This window comes from Acomys russatus, chromosome 24 (assembly GCF_903995435.1).
Source record: "Acomys russatus chromosome 24, mAcoRus1.1, whole genome shotgun sequence".
Taxonomy (NCBI): Eukaryota; Metazoa; Chordata; class Mammalia; order Rodentia; family Muridae; genus Acomys; species Acomys russatus.
The window spans coordinates 1005232-1022503 of record NC_067160.1 but is presented as its reverse complement, the minus strand read 5'-3'; the positions used below and the strand labels follow the sequence as shown (position 1 = coordinate 1022503).

General features: G+C 36.6%; 1 protein-coding gene across 1 annotated transcript; it reads right to left on the bottom strand.

Annotated features, from left to right (window-relative positions):
- Nucleotides 1–9498: 9498 nt before the first annotated feature.
- Nucleotides 9499–10437, bottom strand: LOC127207423 (olfactory receptor 1052-like). Its single transcript, XM_051166839.1, has one exon. The coding sequence runs from the start codon at nucleotides 10435–10437 to the stop codon at nucleotides 9499–9501; it is 939 nt and encodes a 312-aa protein (XP_051022796.1).
- Nucleotides 10438–17272: the final 6835 nt, after the last annotated feature.

The window sequence follows — 17272 nt, the reverse complement described above, 5'->3', positions numbered from 1 at the left end:
AAATCAGAACTTATAATTTCTGAAAAACCTACATACAGCATGGAAACAAAATTTCGCTTAGTATTTTACCATACTTCTTAGAACACATGCCTTGAGCTTAAGTCACAAACAGAAAACAAGTAAGTGAACAGAAATACTGGTGCACATCATGTTATGATGAGCAGAATGAGACATAACAAAATCCCCTGCTATCTTAACTCAATTGGATGACTGTTTTGTTTTCTTCACCTAGTTTGCTTCTGTGTACTGTAGAATTTTCTGGTCACTGACTTCACATTCAGTGACATCTGAAGGGAAATTTATAGTAATTTCTCAAACTCGTCACTCACTTAAATGTTTAGGAAAGCATTAGCTTTACTTTCAAACCTACAGCTTATTTCCTCTGAGGGCATGGCTTAATTTTCTAAAGTGAAAACTAGCCATGGGTAGTTTCTCATGCCTGTAATCCCGAAAGCAGACAGTAGGAAAGCTGAGACAGGACACTCTCTATGGGTCTTAGAATACTTTGATCTACTATTTAGTAGGCCAAGGTCACCTGGCCTATAGAGTAACACTTTGAAAATAAACAAACAAAGAAAACAAATTGCTTATAAAACAAAATTAGGATAGGTAATTATACTTTATACTGTAAGGTATAGAAAATTCTTAATATTCAAGGGACACTGTGTCTTATGAAATATAATTTCCCCTAGGGTATGCAATGAATGAATGATGTTTATCAAACCACCGTTAGGCCTTTTCTTAAGAGAAAGCATGTTAAAGAAAAAATTTTCAAAGGCTGTAGAAATATCATCATTTCAGACTTTCAGTTAACATCAAAAGAATTACATGGAAGGCACCCAAAGAACACTTTCTACATTTTATTAGTGCTTTGAAATTATTTGTGTAAATGGATATACTAGTGCTGGAAGGGGGCAGAGCCAGTTTTTGGTTACTCTGATAGATTTAAAACAATAGTTTATTCCTGGTCCTTCTAGAAGACAAATGGTCAACCAGCAGAGGTGAGTCAGGCTCAAGACACAACCCACATTTTCCTCCATCCCAAGGAGGCTTTTAGGGCATCCTAGCAGTTTCAGCTTGGATCTCTCTCTGCCCGCTTCTCACCTTCCTGATCCATCTGAGACACAGTCAGTAAACCCAGCAGAGTTGAGCTGGGCTTAGCTCCAACCCCTATTTTCTTCCACCATGAGGAAACCCATGGGAAGCATTAGCAAATAGCATTGGACTTGGAGTACTCTTTCCCTGATTGTGACCAGCCTGGCCCACCTGGAACACAGACAGTGACCCCATCTGAGGGACCACCATGCCTGAACACCAGAGACAACCAGACGGTTAGAGTCCAGCGTAAGAACAAATGCAACAGAACTCAGAGCCTCATGACACCACTGGAAACCAGACGTCCTACCACAGAAAGCCCCAGAGGTACTAGCCCCTCCAAGTGAAAGAAGAATATTTTATATTGGAGGTGATGAAAATAATAGAAGCCTTGAATGAGGAAAATAAAACTCTCAAAGATATACAAGAAAATACATTCAAACAATTGAAGGAATTGAATAAATTTTTTAAAGAATTAAAAAAAATACAATTTAAGTGGGAGAGAGAAATGAATAAAACTATTCAAGACCTAAAAACAGAATTAGAAGCAACAAGGAAAACACAGTCTGTGGCAATTCTGGATTTGGAAAACTCAGAGAAGAGAACAGGAACTGAAGACATAAGCAACATCAACAGAATACAAGCAATGGAAGAGAGAATCTCAAGCATATAAGATACTCTTAATCAATACATCAGTCAAAGAAAACATTAAAACTAAAAAGTTTCTGGCACAAAATATCCAGGAAATATGGGACACTATAAAACAAAAACAAAAACAAACAAACAAAAAACAAAGGTAAAAATAATAGGAATAGAAGAAGGAGAAGACTCCAATCTTCACGGCCCAGAAAATATTTTCAAAACTCAGAGAAGTAAATTTTGCCAAACTAAAGAAAGAGATGCCTAAAAATATACAAGAATCCTACAGAAATTCCAAATAGATTTATTTGACCAGAAAAGAAAATTGTAGACTCAGTTTTCTTAACCAAAATATTTTATTAACAACTTATTGACTGAGCCTACTCAATTATAACCCGATTAACCAAAACAGTAGGAAATGATTAATTGACACAACAACAAAACCTTAAGGATACCAGTCCCGAGGAATGAGTCTCTGGTTGGGAGCCACAGGATTTCTTCCACTGGAACCGGAGGTAACCAGACCCCAGAGCCTCAGCAGGAGCCGGAGCACTGAAGCCTTCCCTCAAATGGTTTTCTCTAGGAGCGTCTTGAAGGGCAGCAATGAACAGCCAAATCTATCCTAAGTCTCCAATCCTTGCCATGCCAGTTCTGGGCTCCTTGATATATCTCCACCCAGAGTCTGTTCCCGGGATCTTTTCAGATGGCAGCAATTAAGCTCCTGTAAGAGGTGGTTGCTCTTCTAGTGAATTAACATCACCTGTTCTCTCACTAGACCGTTCCGATCCCACACTTGGGATCCTAAAGAACAGGATTCTCTTCTTCAGAAAATCCTCCCACAAAATAAAAATGAAAAAACTAAATGTACAGAACAAAGACATAATATTAAAAGTTGACTTTCACACGAACTCTGCTGCCCCATACTTGACCATGTCCCCTTGATGCTCATAGGGCATCAAGTCTCTTCTTGGGGCTGCTGTCCTTCCTCTGAGTGCCGCCAGGCCTCCCCCTCCAGGGGACGTGGTCAAATATGAGGCACCAGAGTATGTGTGAAAATCATACCCCACTCTCCACTCAGCTGTGGAGAATGTCCTGTCCATTGGCTAGATCTGGGTAGGAGTTTAAAGTTTAGGGCCTGTATTGTTGGCTGGTGCCATAGTTTGAGCGGGACCCAGGAGAAAGTCCCCCTCAGGCACAGTCATGGGGGAGAGGAATAAGAGGAAAATGGGAGGGAGGGAAGAATGGGAGGATACAAGGGATGGGATAACAATTTAAATGTAATATGAATAAATTACTTTAAAAAAAGAAGAAAAAAGTTGCAAAAGAAAAGGCCAAATCACATATAAAGGCAAACCTACCAGAATTACATGTGATTTCACAAGAGAAACTATGAAATCCAGTGGGTCCTGGATTTAGGTCATGAAGACACCAAGAGACTACAGATGCCAACCCAGACTACTATACCCAGCAAAACATTAAATCACCATATATGGAGAAAACAAGTAATTCCGTGACAAAACTAAGTTTAAATAGTACCTAGCAACAAATCCAGCCCTACAGAAGATGCTAGAAGGAAAACTCCAACCCAAGGAGGCTATTTACGCCCAGGAAAACACAGGAAATAAACAAACCCTCATCTATAAAACCAAAAGAAAAGAAAAATACACACACCGTACCACCACCCAAATCAAAATTACAGGAACTAACAACCAGTGGTCATTAATATCTCTCAACATCAATGGCCTTAACTACCTAATAAAGGACATAAGCTAACAGAATGGATGTGAAAACAGGGCCCATAATTCTGTTTCATACAAGAAACACACCTCATCAATAAAGATAGACATTACCTCAAAGTTAAGGCCTAGAAAAAAGTATTCCAAGCAATCAGTCCCGAGGAGGAAGCTGAAGAAGCCATTCTAGCACCTAATAAAATAGACTTTCTGCCAAAACTAATCAAAAGAGATGGGAAAAGACACTTCACACTCATAAAGGAAAATTACACAGAGATGACATCTCAATTCTGATCATCTATGCCAAATGCAAGAGAACTTACAGTCATAAAAGAAGCATTACTAAGGTATAATTCACACATTAAATTCCTTATATTAATAGTAGGAGACTTCACAATTACACTCTCCCCAATAGACAGATAGTTGAGACAGAAACTAAATGGAGAAATAGAAAAAAAAAATAGATGCCATAAATCTAATGGACCTAACAGATATCTACAGAACATTTCACACAAATACAAAAGAGTATACCTACTTCTCAGCACCTCATGGAACCTTCTCCAAAATTGACACAGCCAACCTCTACAGATACAAGAAGACCAAAATAACCCCTTGCATCTTATCAGACCATTATGGACTAAAGCTGGAACTCAACAACAACAGAAAGCCTACAAACTCATGGAAACTGAACAATTCCCTACTCAAAGATCTCTGAGTCAGGAACAAAGTTAAAAAAGAAATTAAAAACTTCCTAGAATTCAATGAAAATGAAGACACAACATACCCAAACTCAAGGGACACAATGAAAGAACAGAAAAGAGGAAAGTTTCTAGCATGAAGCACCTTTATAAAGAAATTGGAGTGATCCCATAATAGCAACTAAACAGCACATCTGAAAGCTCTAAAAAAAAGAAGAAACCACACCAAACTCAAACATCAAACATCAAACATCAAACTCAGGTGTTGAAATCAATAAATTAGAATTAAAAAACCCAAGTCAAACAATCAATGAAAGCAAAAGCTCGTTCTTTGAGAAAAAAATCAACAAGGTAGATAAATCATTAACCAAACTAACTAAAAGCAGAGAAAAAGTATTCTAATCAACAAAATCAAAGATGAAAAGGGAGACAACAACAGACACTGAGGAAATCCAAGGAATCATTAGGTCTTACTTCAAAAGCCTATATGCCACAAAATTTGAAAATCTAGTTGAAATGAACAACTTTCTTGAAAGATACAACTTAACAAAATTCTCTTCAAACTAGTCCACAAAATAGGGACAGAAGGAGCATTACAAAATCATTCTATGCTAAACCATAAAGAGATGCAAGAAAGAGAATTTCAGACTAATATCCCTCATAAATATTGTTGCAAAAATACTCAATAAAATACTCACAAACTGAATCGAGGAATACATAAAAAATATCATCCACCATGACTCAGTAGCCTTCATCCCAGACATGCAAGCGTAGTTCAATATAAGGAGCTCTATCATTGTAATCCATCGTATAAACAAACTGACAGAAAAAAATGACATGATCATCTCCTTCGATGCTGAAAAAGCATTTGAAAAATCCAACACCCATTCATGTTAAAAGTCTTGGAGAGATGAGGGATACAAGACACATACCTATACATAGTAAAGACAATATACAATAACTGGATTGCCAAGATTAAATTAAACGGAGAGAAAGGCAGAAATCAGAGACAAGACAAGGCTGTCCACTCTCTCCATATCTCTTTAATATAGCACTTGAAGTCCTAGCTACAGCAATAAGACAACTAAAGGACACTAATGGAAACAAATTGGAGAGGAAGAAGTCAAATATCACTATTCACAGATGATTTTATAGTATACATAAATGATCCCAAAAATTCTACAAAGGAACTCTTACCATCAGCAAAGTGTCTAAACACAAAATCAACTAAAAACAGCAAAAATCAGTATCTTTCCTATACACAAAGACAAACAGGCTGAGAAGGAAGTTAGGGAAAGAACACCTTCACAATAGCCACAAAAACAAAACAAAACAAAAAGCCATAAAGTATCTAATTCTAACCAAGAAAATGAAAGACCTGTATAATAAAAAAAAACTTCAAGTCTCTGAGAAAGAAATTGAAGAAAATGGAAAGATCCTCTGTGCTCATCAATGAGTAAGATAAAACATAGTAAAGATGACCATCTTACCAAAAACAATCCTCAGATTCAATGGAGTTCCTATCAAAATGACAATAGAATTCTTTATAAACATTGATAGAACAGTTCTCAAATTCATATGGAAAAATGAAAAACATTAATACACGTAAAATGAAAGATCATTTGAAGGTTTCTCCATACCTGATATCAAGCTGTACTGTACAGAAACAATAATAAAAATATGCATGGTACTGGCATAGACAGATAGATGGATCAAAGAATTGATTGTAAGTCCCAGGAATCAAAAACCATACAATGGAATAAAAACAATATTTTCAACAAAGAGTAGTGGTCTAACCTGAGATCTACATGTAGAAAAATGCAAAAAGATCCATACTTATCACCCTGTCCTGGGCATATACCTGAAAGATGCTCCACCATACAACAAGGGCTTTACTCAACTTTTTTCATTAGTAGCTTTATTTATAATAGCCAGGGTCTAGAAACAACCTAGATGCCCCTCAACCAAAGAATGGATAATGAATCTGTGGCCCTTTTATACAATGGGATACTACTTAACTATTAAAAACAAAATATTGAAATTTTCAGCCAACTGGATGGAAACGGAAATGATCATCCTGAGTGAGGTAATCCAGACCCAGAAAGACATGCATGGTATATAATCATTTATAAGCAGGTATTAGTCACATAATACAGGATAATCACATTACAATACAAAGATCTAAAAAGCTATATAGCAAGGAAGACCTTAGAGAGGTTGCTTAATTCTCATTCTGAAGGAGCTGAAGAGAAGAAACAGGAAGGGAACCTACCATATGGGTCCTCTGAAAGACTCCACCCAGAAGGGGTCAAAGTGGATGCTGAGACTCACAGCCAAACTTGGGGTGGAACACAAGGACTCTTATGGAGGATTTGGGGAGTAGATGGACCTGGAGGTGATAACAGCTCCACAAGGACACCATTGGAGGCCACAAAACTGGGGCTAGGGGGCCTGCAGAGACTGCTGCATCGAGCAAGGACCATGCATGAATGAGCATGGGACCAGGAAGAGATGAGGGAAGGAGCTACAATCAGGATATAAATTGAATAAATTGAAAAAAAATGATCAAGGGTTAAGCTAAATTTACATTTAGTAGTAGTGACATGTAGAACACACAGTGGACTTCATATGAATCTTAAATGGAGCCAATTATATTACAAGAGTTCAACTTTGCCTTTTTAAATTTTAAAATAATATTTTTAATGTACAAACTTGTTTAAGTCCTTATTTGAATGTTTATTACCATTTTGTAATGATTATATACTTATAAAATAAAAGGGAAAACACACTAATATATGATTTCATGTTTTCTTCAGATATTTAGAAAACTACTACATAATACCTAGTGTTTACATGATTTAAATAATGTCATTTATAATCCTTCCCAGTTACGTCCCTATTCTGCTTACAGAGAAAATAAAACTATATAATTCAGTTTAATATAACATGCAAACAATGATAAATTATAACTATTGGCAATAAGGCAGTTTTAAAAGGAAAGTGGAGGAAGTTTATGTATAAATGGCAGGAGGAGGGGAGAGGTGGCTCAGTGGTTAAGAGTGGTTGCTGCTCTAGCAGAGGACCTGAGTTCAATATGTATATATCGAGAGTTCAACACAAGACAACAACACATTTTGTCATCTTCAACTTTGCATTTTAAAATAGTGTTGAAGACTTGCATTAATAAATAGAAAAAAAGCTTACTATATAAGAAGAGAACCAATATTTTTAGTCCCGGGAGCTATATTATATGCGTATAATCTCAGAAACAAAAATGCTCCCCCAAAAAAGAACAACATGGGCTTAAGAACAGACTGGGCCTCATCATCAAATTCATTCTCAAAAACAATGTGATCAATATGTTCCAAATAATTTCTAAAGGTTTTATCTGTCTACTTTTTATAAATATTGGCAAAATCTATTTACTTGTAAAATCATTGCCACTTTGAAAACACAGGTCATTTCTGTAGGTCTTCAAATATATTTGGTTCCATTAAAGAATTTTCTACTCCCAGTGTTAAACCTCAAATAATTTCTGTTCACCTTCACATTCCTTTATATGACTTTGCTTTTCTAGAATTTATTTGTATTACACATCCTTAAGTACCTGAGAACTAGCTCCCTGACTTTCCATAGAAAAGAGAATCCAAAGATGATTGTCTTCTTTATACAAAGCAGAGAACACAACTCTTAGCTCTTAGCAATCACACACAATTACCATTTCTCCCAGTAAATTCTTCAATACAGCTATTGAAGTCCTATTTATTCATAATATATGATACACCTCAAAATCTTACTAAATGAGAGGTTTAATTGTTCTTTAGCATGGTTAATTATTAATATATAAAAACATAACTTATTTTATGTATTGTATTACAATAGCCTATAGAATTTTTTACATATTGAATAATGTCCCCCATGGGCCTGGAATGAAGTTCAGTGGTGTAATTAGCCCACTTGTGAGACAATGTTTCCATCAACCAAGTTAGATAGTTAGATTATGTTGATAGATGATGGATAAATAGATAAATAGAGAGAAAGCGAGATGATAGGTAGACAGACAAATGATAGATTGATAATAGATGACAGATAGATAAAAAATAGATTTTTTATATATCCTGAGAATATTGAGAGCTGCACTATTTTTCTCCAATGAACTGTTTTAATTTCTTCCATTTTCATTTATATTATGTAAATTTTATTTTCTTTGATTCTGTTTCATATTTATGAGTGTTGAAAGTTGGAATTTTGTTTTTGTGTATTGTCATAAAATTGGAAACAGTAACTTATTTTACAGACCAATTTTAGTATGTGTTGCAAGATATATTATTATTTCTGATATATTTTAATGTTTTCCTCATTATTTCTACAAAAATGTGTAGTACGTATTTACTCATAGGTTTTGTAAGGTAACTCCAGTTCTGAGGTAGCCAGTGGCATTTTCTGGCCTCTGTGGATACACAATTGCTTTTACCACACCTACACCCAAGCCCATAAACTTATTAGATTTTAAAACCACGATTTGTGTGTTAGAGATATCAAAATTATATAGCTGTGCAAAAGTACTTGAATAAAGACATCTAACCTTGAGCAATATAACAAAGCTTTGTAGAATTTTTTTCTGATTCAGTACAGAAATGTCTGAAAATGGGCCTAAAGTAAATCTATTCTATCAGATGTGTTCACCGCAGGAAGAAAACATATGCTTGTCCATTTGATGAATATGCAGGTTACAGATATTTTTGTTTTGGAAAATAGTTTATACAATTATTCTGATAAAAAGGAGGACCAATCTAAGTGGTGCTTTCATTTTGTGAATTGTATGTGACCTTATTGGTGTATAAGAATGTGTAAGTCTCTCCATATGTAACCATGAGTTTTCCACACATACCCCAACTACCAAAATAACTCTGAGAATTTGTTACTTATAAATAAATGCTTAGGCTAAGCTGTGGCTGACTCACTGAATAGCTCACAGTTTTTATTAGGTGTGTATTCTATCCTATGTGTGCCACATGGCCGGTTAACACTCCTCAGTTTCATTTTCATTTGTCTGTCCTCCTCAGAACACCTCTCACATAAGGTAATAAAAATGTTATAAATTGTTTCAATAATTTCCTTAGGTCTTGGTCTAGAATTTAGGTGGAAAATGCCATACAGTGTTGGTAATCATGCCTTGTTCTTTGATGCTTTTTAAAAATCACTATTAATCCAAGTACTCAAACTAAACAAACACCACAGTCCCAGTAGGTTGAAGTTTTATTTGATCATCAAAAGCATTATTATATGAATCAGTGTCTCATGTCCTTTTCTCAGAAACACATGGTCTTAATTTAATGCAGGGAATGTTTTGTCTCTATAACCCTCTTCACAGCACCCTTTACTTCCTTGTTCCTTAAACTGTAAATCAGTGGGTTCAGCATGGGAATCACCAGGGTGTAAAACACAGACACCACCTTCTCTTGTTCTAAGGAGTACTGAGAGCTCGGCTGGATGTAACTGAAACTGATAGAGCCATAAAATAAAGTAACAGCTGTCAGGTGGGAGGCACAGGTGGAGAAGGCTTTGCGTCTGCCTGCTGCGGAGCGGATCCTCAGGATAGCAGCAACAATGAAGATGTAAGAAAGCACCACAGTCAAAAGTGTAGTCATGGCTATGACTCCAGAGAAGATCAAAAGCAGCAGTTCATTCATGGAGGTGTCAGAACAGGAGAGCTTCAACAAGGGAGGAAGGTCACAGAAGAAGTGGCTGATGACATTAGGCCCACAGAAGGACAGCTTCATTAAGCCAATTGTATGTGTCAGTGAAGTGATAGTACCTCCTAAGCATGAACCCAACACTAGTAGAACACAGAGCAATTTTGTCATAGCCACTGTGTATGTTAGAGGGTTTACAATGGCAACATAGCGGTCAAAAGCCATTGCAGCCAGGAGAAAGCCCTCTGTGGTAAGCAGTGATGCAAACAAAAAATACTGCAGGATGCATGCTGAGAATGAGATGGTCTGTTTTTCAACAAAGAAGTTCAGCAGCAATGTGGGTGCAAATACTGATGAGTAACAGGCATCGACAAATGACAGAGAGCGCAGGAAGTGGTACATAGGTGTGTGGAGTTTGGGAGTTATGTGGATCAGAACGAACATTCCCAGATTCCCCACCAAGGAAATGACATAAATCAAAAGGAACAATATGAAGAGAGACACTTTAAGTTCATCACGATCTGTCAGTCCCAAAAGGATAAACTCAGTAACAAATGTGAAGTTGACATTTGCCATGTAATTATATATGCTGGTATCTGTTAATAAGAGGAAAATCAGATAAATTTACATCAGTGGTAGGATATCAGTTACTAGAGAATTATAAATTTCCCCATCATGATTCTCCTGCTTATAAACATACAAATTTAAGTCTATATTTTTGAAAATCACTTTTTCTTTTATTTTTATATTATGTTCAATGAGTAAAAAATATGCTAAATTGTTAGGTAAATATTATTTTTTAAGTATAATATTTATGATACACAAATCTAAACTGAATTTCATTCTCATAAACAAAAGAAAATTCCAGTTTATAAAATCATACGAATCAATGGTGGAAACTTTTCTATGTCTCTCACTGAGGCACTCCTTTATATATTTTGGTCAAGTTAAAGCACACTGTGTGAAGCATCTGAAGACACACAATTCATAAAATATGATTGCCCTCAAGAAGTTTACATCATGATGCACGTTAGTGGATTAGCATATGAATTACATGCTCAAAACCTTGTACACACACACATATACACACACATGCGCACATGGCATGTATGCATGCATATATATGCAGACATGTACATAATACTGTACTTTGACTACATACTGTTTAGGATATCAAAGTCAGTACCTATTCTACCTAGGGATATAAGTGTGAGTTCATCATTATTATTTTTTTTTTTGGTGATTGAAGCAAGTGTTTTGTGCATTATATTTAAGGCTTGTACTTCTGAGCCACCTAAATGCTGTACTTAAGTGTTTGAGTGTGTATAGGGTATGGCATGCACGCATGTGTGTGTGTTTAACAGTTACAAAATTCCAGTAGTTAGGATCAAATACGTCTGTAATAATTTTTAGACAGTTTGAGATTTCTAATTTCAAGGCATGCTGTTAAAAGCTATTTGGTGTGAAATGTAAAGTTTGTGAAACTACTCAAAACTCCTATTTGTATTCAATAGAAATAATTAACTTATACTTGCTATCATGTGTCAATTAGCTTCAGTTTTAGCCCTTAAAGTAGCACACGCTAATATATCCCCATGATTTTTCACAAATTGTCTTTGCTACAGTGTCCAATCCAGTGTCTGCCCGCACAGTGCTTCCTCTGAAACCTTTAACTTTCTCTTACATTTACATTAAAAATCCAAAGAAACATAAAGTACGCATTAGCTGTGTGTTATAAGAAGCTGTCTGCACTCTCTTAGCTGGACTGATTCAGATTCTTATTTTAAGTATCACATAGAATTTGAGGATGAAATGGCTTTGCCGTTCTGACTCATTCTAAATAATCTTCCACATGCTTGTCCACAGTGGGATACAGGGTGACTTCCTTAAATTGCCTTAAAATTAAGTCAAATATTTTGACATTTAATTGATTTGTTATTGATTTTATCTTGCTTATTTAAAACATTGTCGAAACAGCATTAAGTACACATGGTACTTGTTCCTTAAGCAGGGTAAGCATAACATACTTTGTAACAGTGTCATGGAAATCAGCCATGAATCTCTCATCAATCCTTCCCAGAATGAAGGGACACACTGGACTTAATTGCGCCATGTAAAACTCATAAAATGAATCTATTGGTAGAGCAGTTAAAAAAAAAAAAAAAAGAAATTAATCACATCTAGTTTGTAGTGATATTTGAATGACAGTAATATTTAGGTAGAGAAAAAGACAGAACTCTATACAAGAGGATAAATGGGAATTTTTAAACTTATTTTCTCTCTATTTGTTGACAATTTTATCAGATTGAAATTTGAACAAATTTTCTTAATTACTAAGCCAATAAGTTAATCATAAAAACTATACATGTAATTATCAAATAAGAGATTTAGCTTATTAATAAAAGAAAAAATACACATTTCACCTCATTTAGGAACTCTACGACCTCCAATTGCTTGGATGCCTGCTCTATAATTCAACCTATATTGATCTATAAATAAAACACAATACGAATATTTCTTACATTTTAAATGATGCACAAAATCAGCAAATGACAGGAATGACAGGTAGCAAGAATAAAGGTGAAATTTATCATTACATATAGAAGAATAAAAGGCACACAGCCCTTGCAATGAAAATATGAGTGAGAATATTAACCTCATGTCAGAAGACATATTGAGATAATACATTTTGTTATTATATATTTGCCTTAATTAAAAACAAATCATCTCTGGAGTAAACTTCTGATCCAAAGATTGTAATGTGCTCATTACTAAGTTTCTCTATGTTTCTCTGGGGATTTAAGAAACTCTCAAGCACTTAATGGCTCCCTTAAGACATTCCAATTCCTGAGTTTTATAATGAATGAAAGTATGGTCAAAAGAAGAAGAACATATAATTTCTGGGGAAAAAAAATCTAATCAGGATACAAAGCTACAAACAGAAAATAAGCAAATTAACAAAAATTCTAAAGGACTTATTAGTTTAAAGAAACTAAAGAAGGTATCTATGAGGTCCAGGATATGTAGACTTGTGAGTATAAGGGTTAGGGAGAGTCAGGCATATGTCTTTAGCCTGTTTGTTAAATTCCCTGGAGTCCGGTACCAGAAAATAGTCATTAGTTTCTGGCTTTTTAACAGGCAGAAAAGGAGTATTCCAAGGTTATTAACATGGGACAGCATTCCATGTTCCCTCAGTAGATTCATGTGCCTTCCAATATCCTTTTGCGCCTCTGGGGTCATTGAATATTTCTTGACCCAAATGGGAAGAGACTTGGCCTCAAAGGAAACCAAAAACTGGAGGCTGTTTGGTGGCTAGTCCAGGTGGGTTAGTTTCTAACCATATGCTTAGAATAGTCTCTTTTAATTTTGTGAACAGGGGAGAGTCCCCCAGGGCTGGTTTTAGGGGAAAAAGCCTATACTTGTCTTCTAAATCTAGGTTCAGGACACAGACTTAGGCTCATGGGGTGACCATCTATCCTTCCCAGTGAAGTGGATTTGAGCTTTCATTTTGTTTAACAAGGACCTTCCCAGAAGGGGGTAGCGGCAATTGGGGATTATTACCATGAAGAAGTGAGACACCTTCTTGGTCTCTAAGTCTGTACTCCATTTGGTGGTCCAAGGATACAAAGCCATTCAGGTGGCCCTCAGAATCCAGGTTTCCTTTTTTCATAGGAACTCTAACAAGTATTTGAGTACTGAGTACCAAATGGCGGGTCCCAGTATCCACCTAGAAATTAACTGATTGCCCCTTCACTTGTAGGGTATCCAAGGCTCAAGGAGGGTCTTCAAACACAGTCTCCGCCAGTCATCCAGGCCTCCTAATTCAAAGATGTTTTGATCTTTTTTAGGTTTCCCTTGTTTTTTCTTACTTTGAAGGCATTCCCTTTCTTATGGCCCATTTCTTTACATTATGCACATTGGTCGTTCATGAAGGGAGGCATTCTGGGCATTCATTATTTCCTCATTCATTGGCCAATCATGTTAATTGAAAGTTTCTGAATTCTGAAGACCCTTTATCTCTGTCTGTGGCTAGCAGCACTTTGGCTAAACCTCAGGTTTGTTTATCCTCAAGTGCTTCATTGTTATTGTAAACGTTTGTGGCTATGGCCACTAATTCAGATAGGATTTTTTTTTTTTTTTTACCTTTAAATACATTGAGCCTTTGGAGTTTCCTTTTAATGTCTGGGGCTGCTTGGTTGTCAAAAGCCATGTTGACTGCCATCTGATTCCAGGTGCTTTTGGGTCCAATAGAGTGTAGGTGCAGTGAGTATCCATCAAGAAATGTACCTGGTAACTCAGTCCTTTCCTGCACTACCAAACTTACCTAAAACAAATTTGTGGGCAGTCTAGTGGCTGCCTGAAGATACCCCCCAATAAGAACATGTTAATAGGTCTTTAGCTTCTTCTCCCCTTCAGCAGTGTTGTAGTTCCATCCACCATCTGATTGGAAGGTCGAGAAGGTTTCATTGATGATGGGGAGACCATCTCATCCCAGGACCAGTTTCCATCATTCCCACTAGATCCTGCCATTCTCCTCAGTAGTGAAAAGAATCTGAAGGAGCTGTTGACAATTATATCAAGTAGACCAATGGGTAAACAGAATAGCGGCAAGAAGATCAATGAGAGCTTGGGGGCTTCTCAGTGAAGGAGGGAGTTTGGAGCTTCCAAATATATAGGTAGGTGGTAGTGAAGGGAAATTAAGCAAGAGGGAGGTTACCATCCAAGTCAGGAGGACCAGTGGCACAGAAAGGAATGGGAATAGCAGGCACAGTCTGGGGCCTCCACGATTGAGTATGAAGCAGTCTAGGCCTATAAGGAGAACAGCAAGAATAAAACGGGGAATAAGAATGTCTCTGTGACAGAGTGGGGGAGGGGAACGAGTGGAGGGTTCTGGTGAGTCAAAAGGGGCAGCAGATCTCAGCTGCCTCCAAGACTGGGGCTGGTAGGGATAGGGAAGATGCTCTATTTCAGGATCTGATGATGGAGATAACACCACTGAGGTGGTTTATCAGCTAGTTTTCCTTCTTGGTTCCTTTGGTTAAACAGAAAGAACTGTAGTCCTGTTTCCTGGAGGAAGAATAAGAGTCTTTAACGAGGAAAAGGAGTCAACCAGAAGGTAATGCCAGGCCACAATACAGGGGATATGGTCCGGGTGACCAGGATGGCTGAAGACAACATCTTGAACCTTAAGAATGAGTATAAGTTCAAATGACTCCTCAGTCCTTGTCCAGAGGAAGAGTCCAGGGGTCCCTTTGACCCTTCTGACTCTGAGACCAATAGCGTTTCCATCAAGTCCCTGTTTGTTGAAAACTCAGAAAACAAAACCAGAAAAACATACTGATCTGTCAGGACCAAAAAACAAAGTTGTCAGAGCCTTCTGTGTATGTGTCTGTGTGTGTGTGTGTGGGGGGGGGGGGGGGGGGGAGTGATGTCTCTTCTCCACAAATTGCAGAATCCCAGGGAAGGTCACAAAATATTGGGTCTGTGGTCATGCAAAAAAAAAAAAAAAAAAAAAAAAAAAAAATGAGTACAGGACCACTGATATGAAAAGTAACCAGTAAGCAACTTTATTCACTCCAGGAGAGCACTTCTAGCACAGTCAAACTAGGAAGCTGAAACAACAACCCTGGAGGTGACAGCAGGCTTCTTTTAAAGAAAAAAAAAAAAAAAAATGAGCAGGTGTTAGGATATGATTAGGAAAGAGTTTAGTGGCTCTTTAAATTGATCGGTCTGTCCTTGAGTAAGGCCATGGTTGCTTTCTGTAGCAGGGACAGAGTGTGAGCTCAAGGCTAGTTCATCAAAGCAGCTGTTTTATCTCCACTTAATGGTCTGATGCAAGTATGGCATTTACTTTCGTTGTGTTTTTCTGTAACTGAGGAAAGTCTAGGGTAAAAGGTGCTGGGCAGGGTAGCATGGAGATGCTCTGGGCCCTTCACTTGACAAAGTACATTTTTGTCTTAACTTCATTACATGACAAAATTACATAAAGTAAAAGCACAGCCACTTATTTAGTTGCTTTAATGTATCTAGCATGTGTCTGCTTATGGAGAATTTTGTGGCCATTTCCACATTTTTTTCAAGACATGGTTTCTCTGTATAACACTGGCTTTTCTAGATTCAATTTGTAGACCAGTCTGGCCTCAAATCGCAGAGATCCTCCTGACTGCCTCCCTGTGTGCTGGAATTAAAGGCATGTGCCATTTCCTGACTTCAAGTCTGTTCTTAAATCACCTTAAGAAGAAATTTTTAAGAGGAAATTAGAAGTGTGTTTCACTTTATACATGTATGTGTGTGCTCATATATGTATATATATACATACATATAGAGAGAGTAGAAACTCTTAATCACACACATATAAATGAATATATATATATATATTTACAAAATAACATCTAATATGAATTATACTGAAATCTAGCAAAGGGTAGTGTCTTTTTTTTTTTTTTTCAGGAATTCCTTGTTTTTAATAGCTGAGTAGTATTCCATAGTGTAAATGTACCACAGTTTTTTTATCCATTCTTCTACTGAGGCTGTTTCCATATTCTGGCTATTATAAATAAGGCTGCTATGAACATGGTTGAGCATATGTCCTTGTTGTGTGCTGGAGCATCTTCTGGGTATATTCCAAGCAGTGGAATAGCTGGGTCTTTAGGAAGCCCTATTTCCAGTTTTCTGAGATAGCGCCAGATAGATTTCCAAAAAAGGTGGTACTAGTTTGGGCCTAACATTTTTTTTAATTTTTTATTATTAATTTATTCTTGTTACATCTAACAAAGGGTAGTGTCTTAACCCTGTAGCCTCAGCTATGGACAAGAGGAAGCAAGAGTCAGGAGGATGACTGTGTATTCCTGGAAACCTAGCATGTAAAATGAGATCTTGCCTCAGAAACAAACAAACAAACAAACACTATTAGAGATTTTTAAGCAATGAACATTGGTGACATTCTAAGCTAGGAAAGAATATTATTCAATTTGAAGAACCCTCTTAGTAAATGCAGAAACCTACTAGTAAATAAGGCATTGTGTAATAGAATGTAATCCTAATAGAAAGTAATGCTTATCTTAAGAATATTATGTGTTCTTTAGTAGTAGTATATTAAATATAAAATATTTCTTAAAATCTTTAGAATTGTCTAAATGTCTGACTTGTTCATAAAAAACATCAAAATAGTCCTGAGGGTAGGGGTACACACCTTTAATCCCAGCACTTGGGAGGCAGAGGTAGGCAGATTTTTGTGATTTTGAGGTCTGCCTGTTCTCCCGAGCTAGCTCAATTTTCAGGACAGCCAAAACTGCTAAACTAATAATCCCAGTCTCAAAAACCCAACAAAACAAAACAAAACAAAACACATCAAACTAACTCAATACATACAAGTCATGTCTTTTACCTTATTTTTGAGCTTTGATATTAT

What these genes read in the sequence shown, in the direction of transcription:
- LOC127207423 (XM_051166839.1), bottom strand. Translation starts at nt 10,437, where the DNA reads ATGGCAAATGTCAACTTCACATTTGTTACTGAGTTTATCCTTTTGGGA.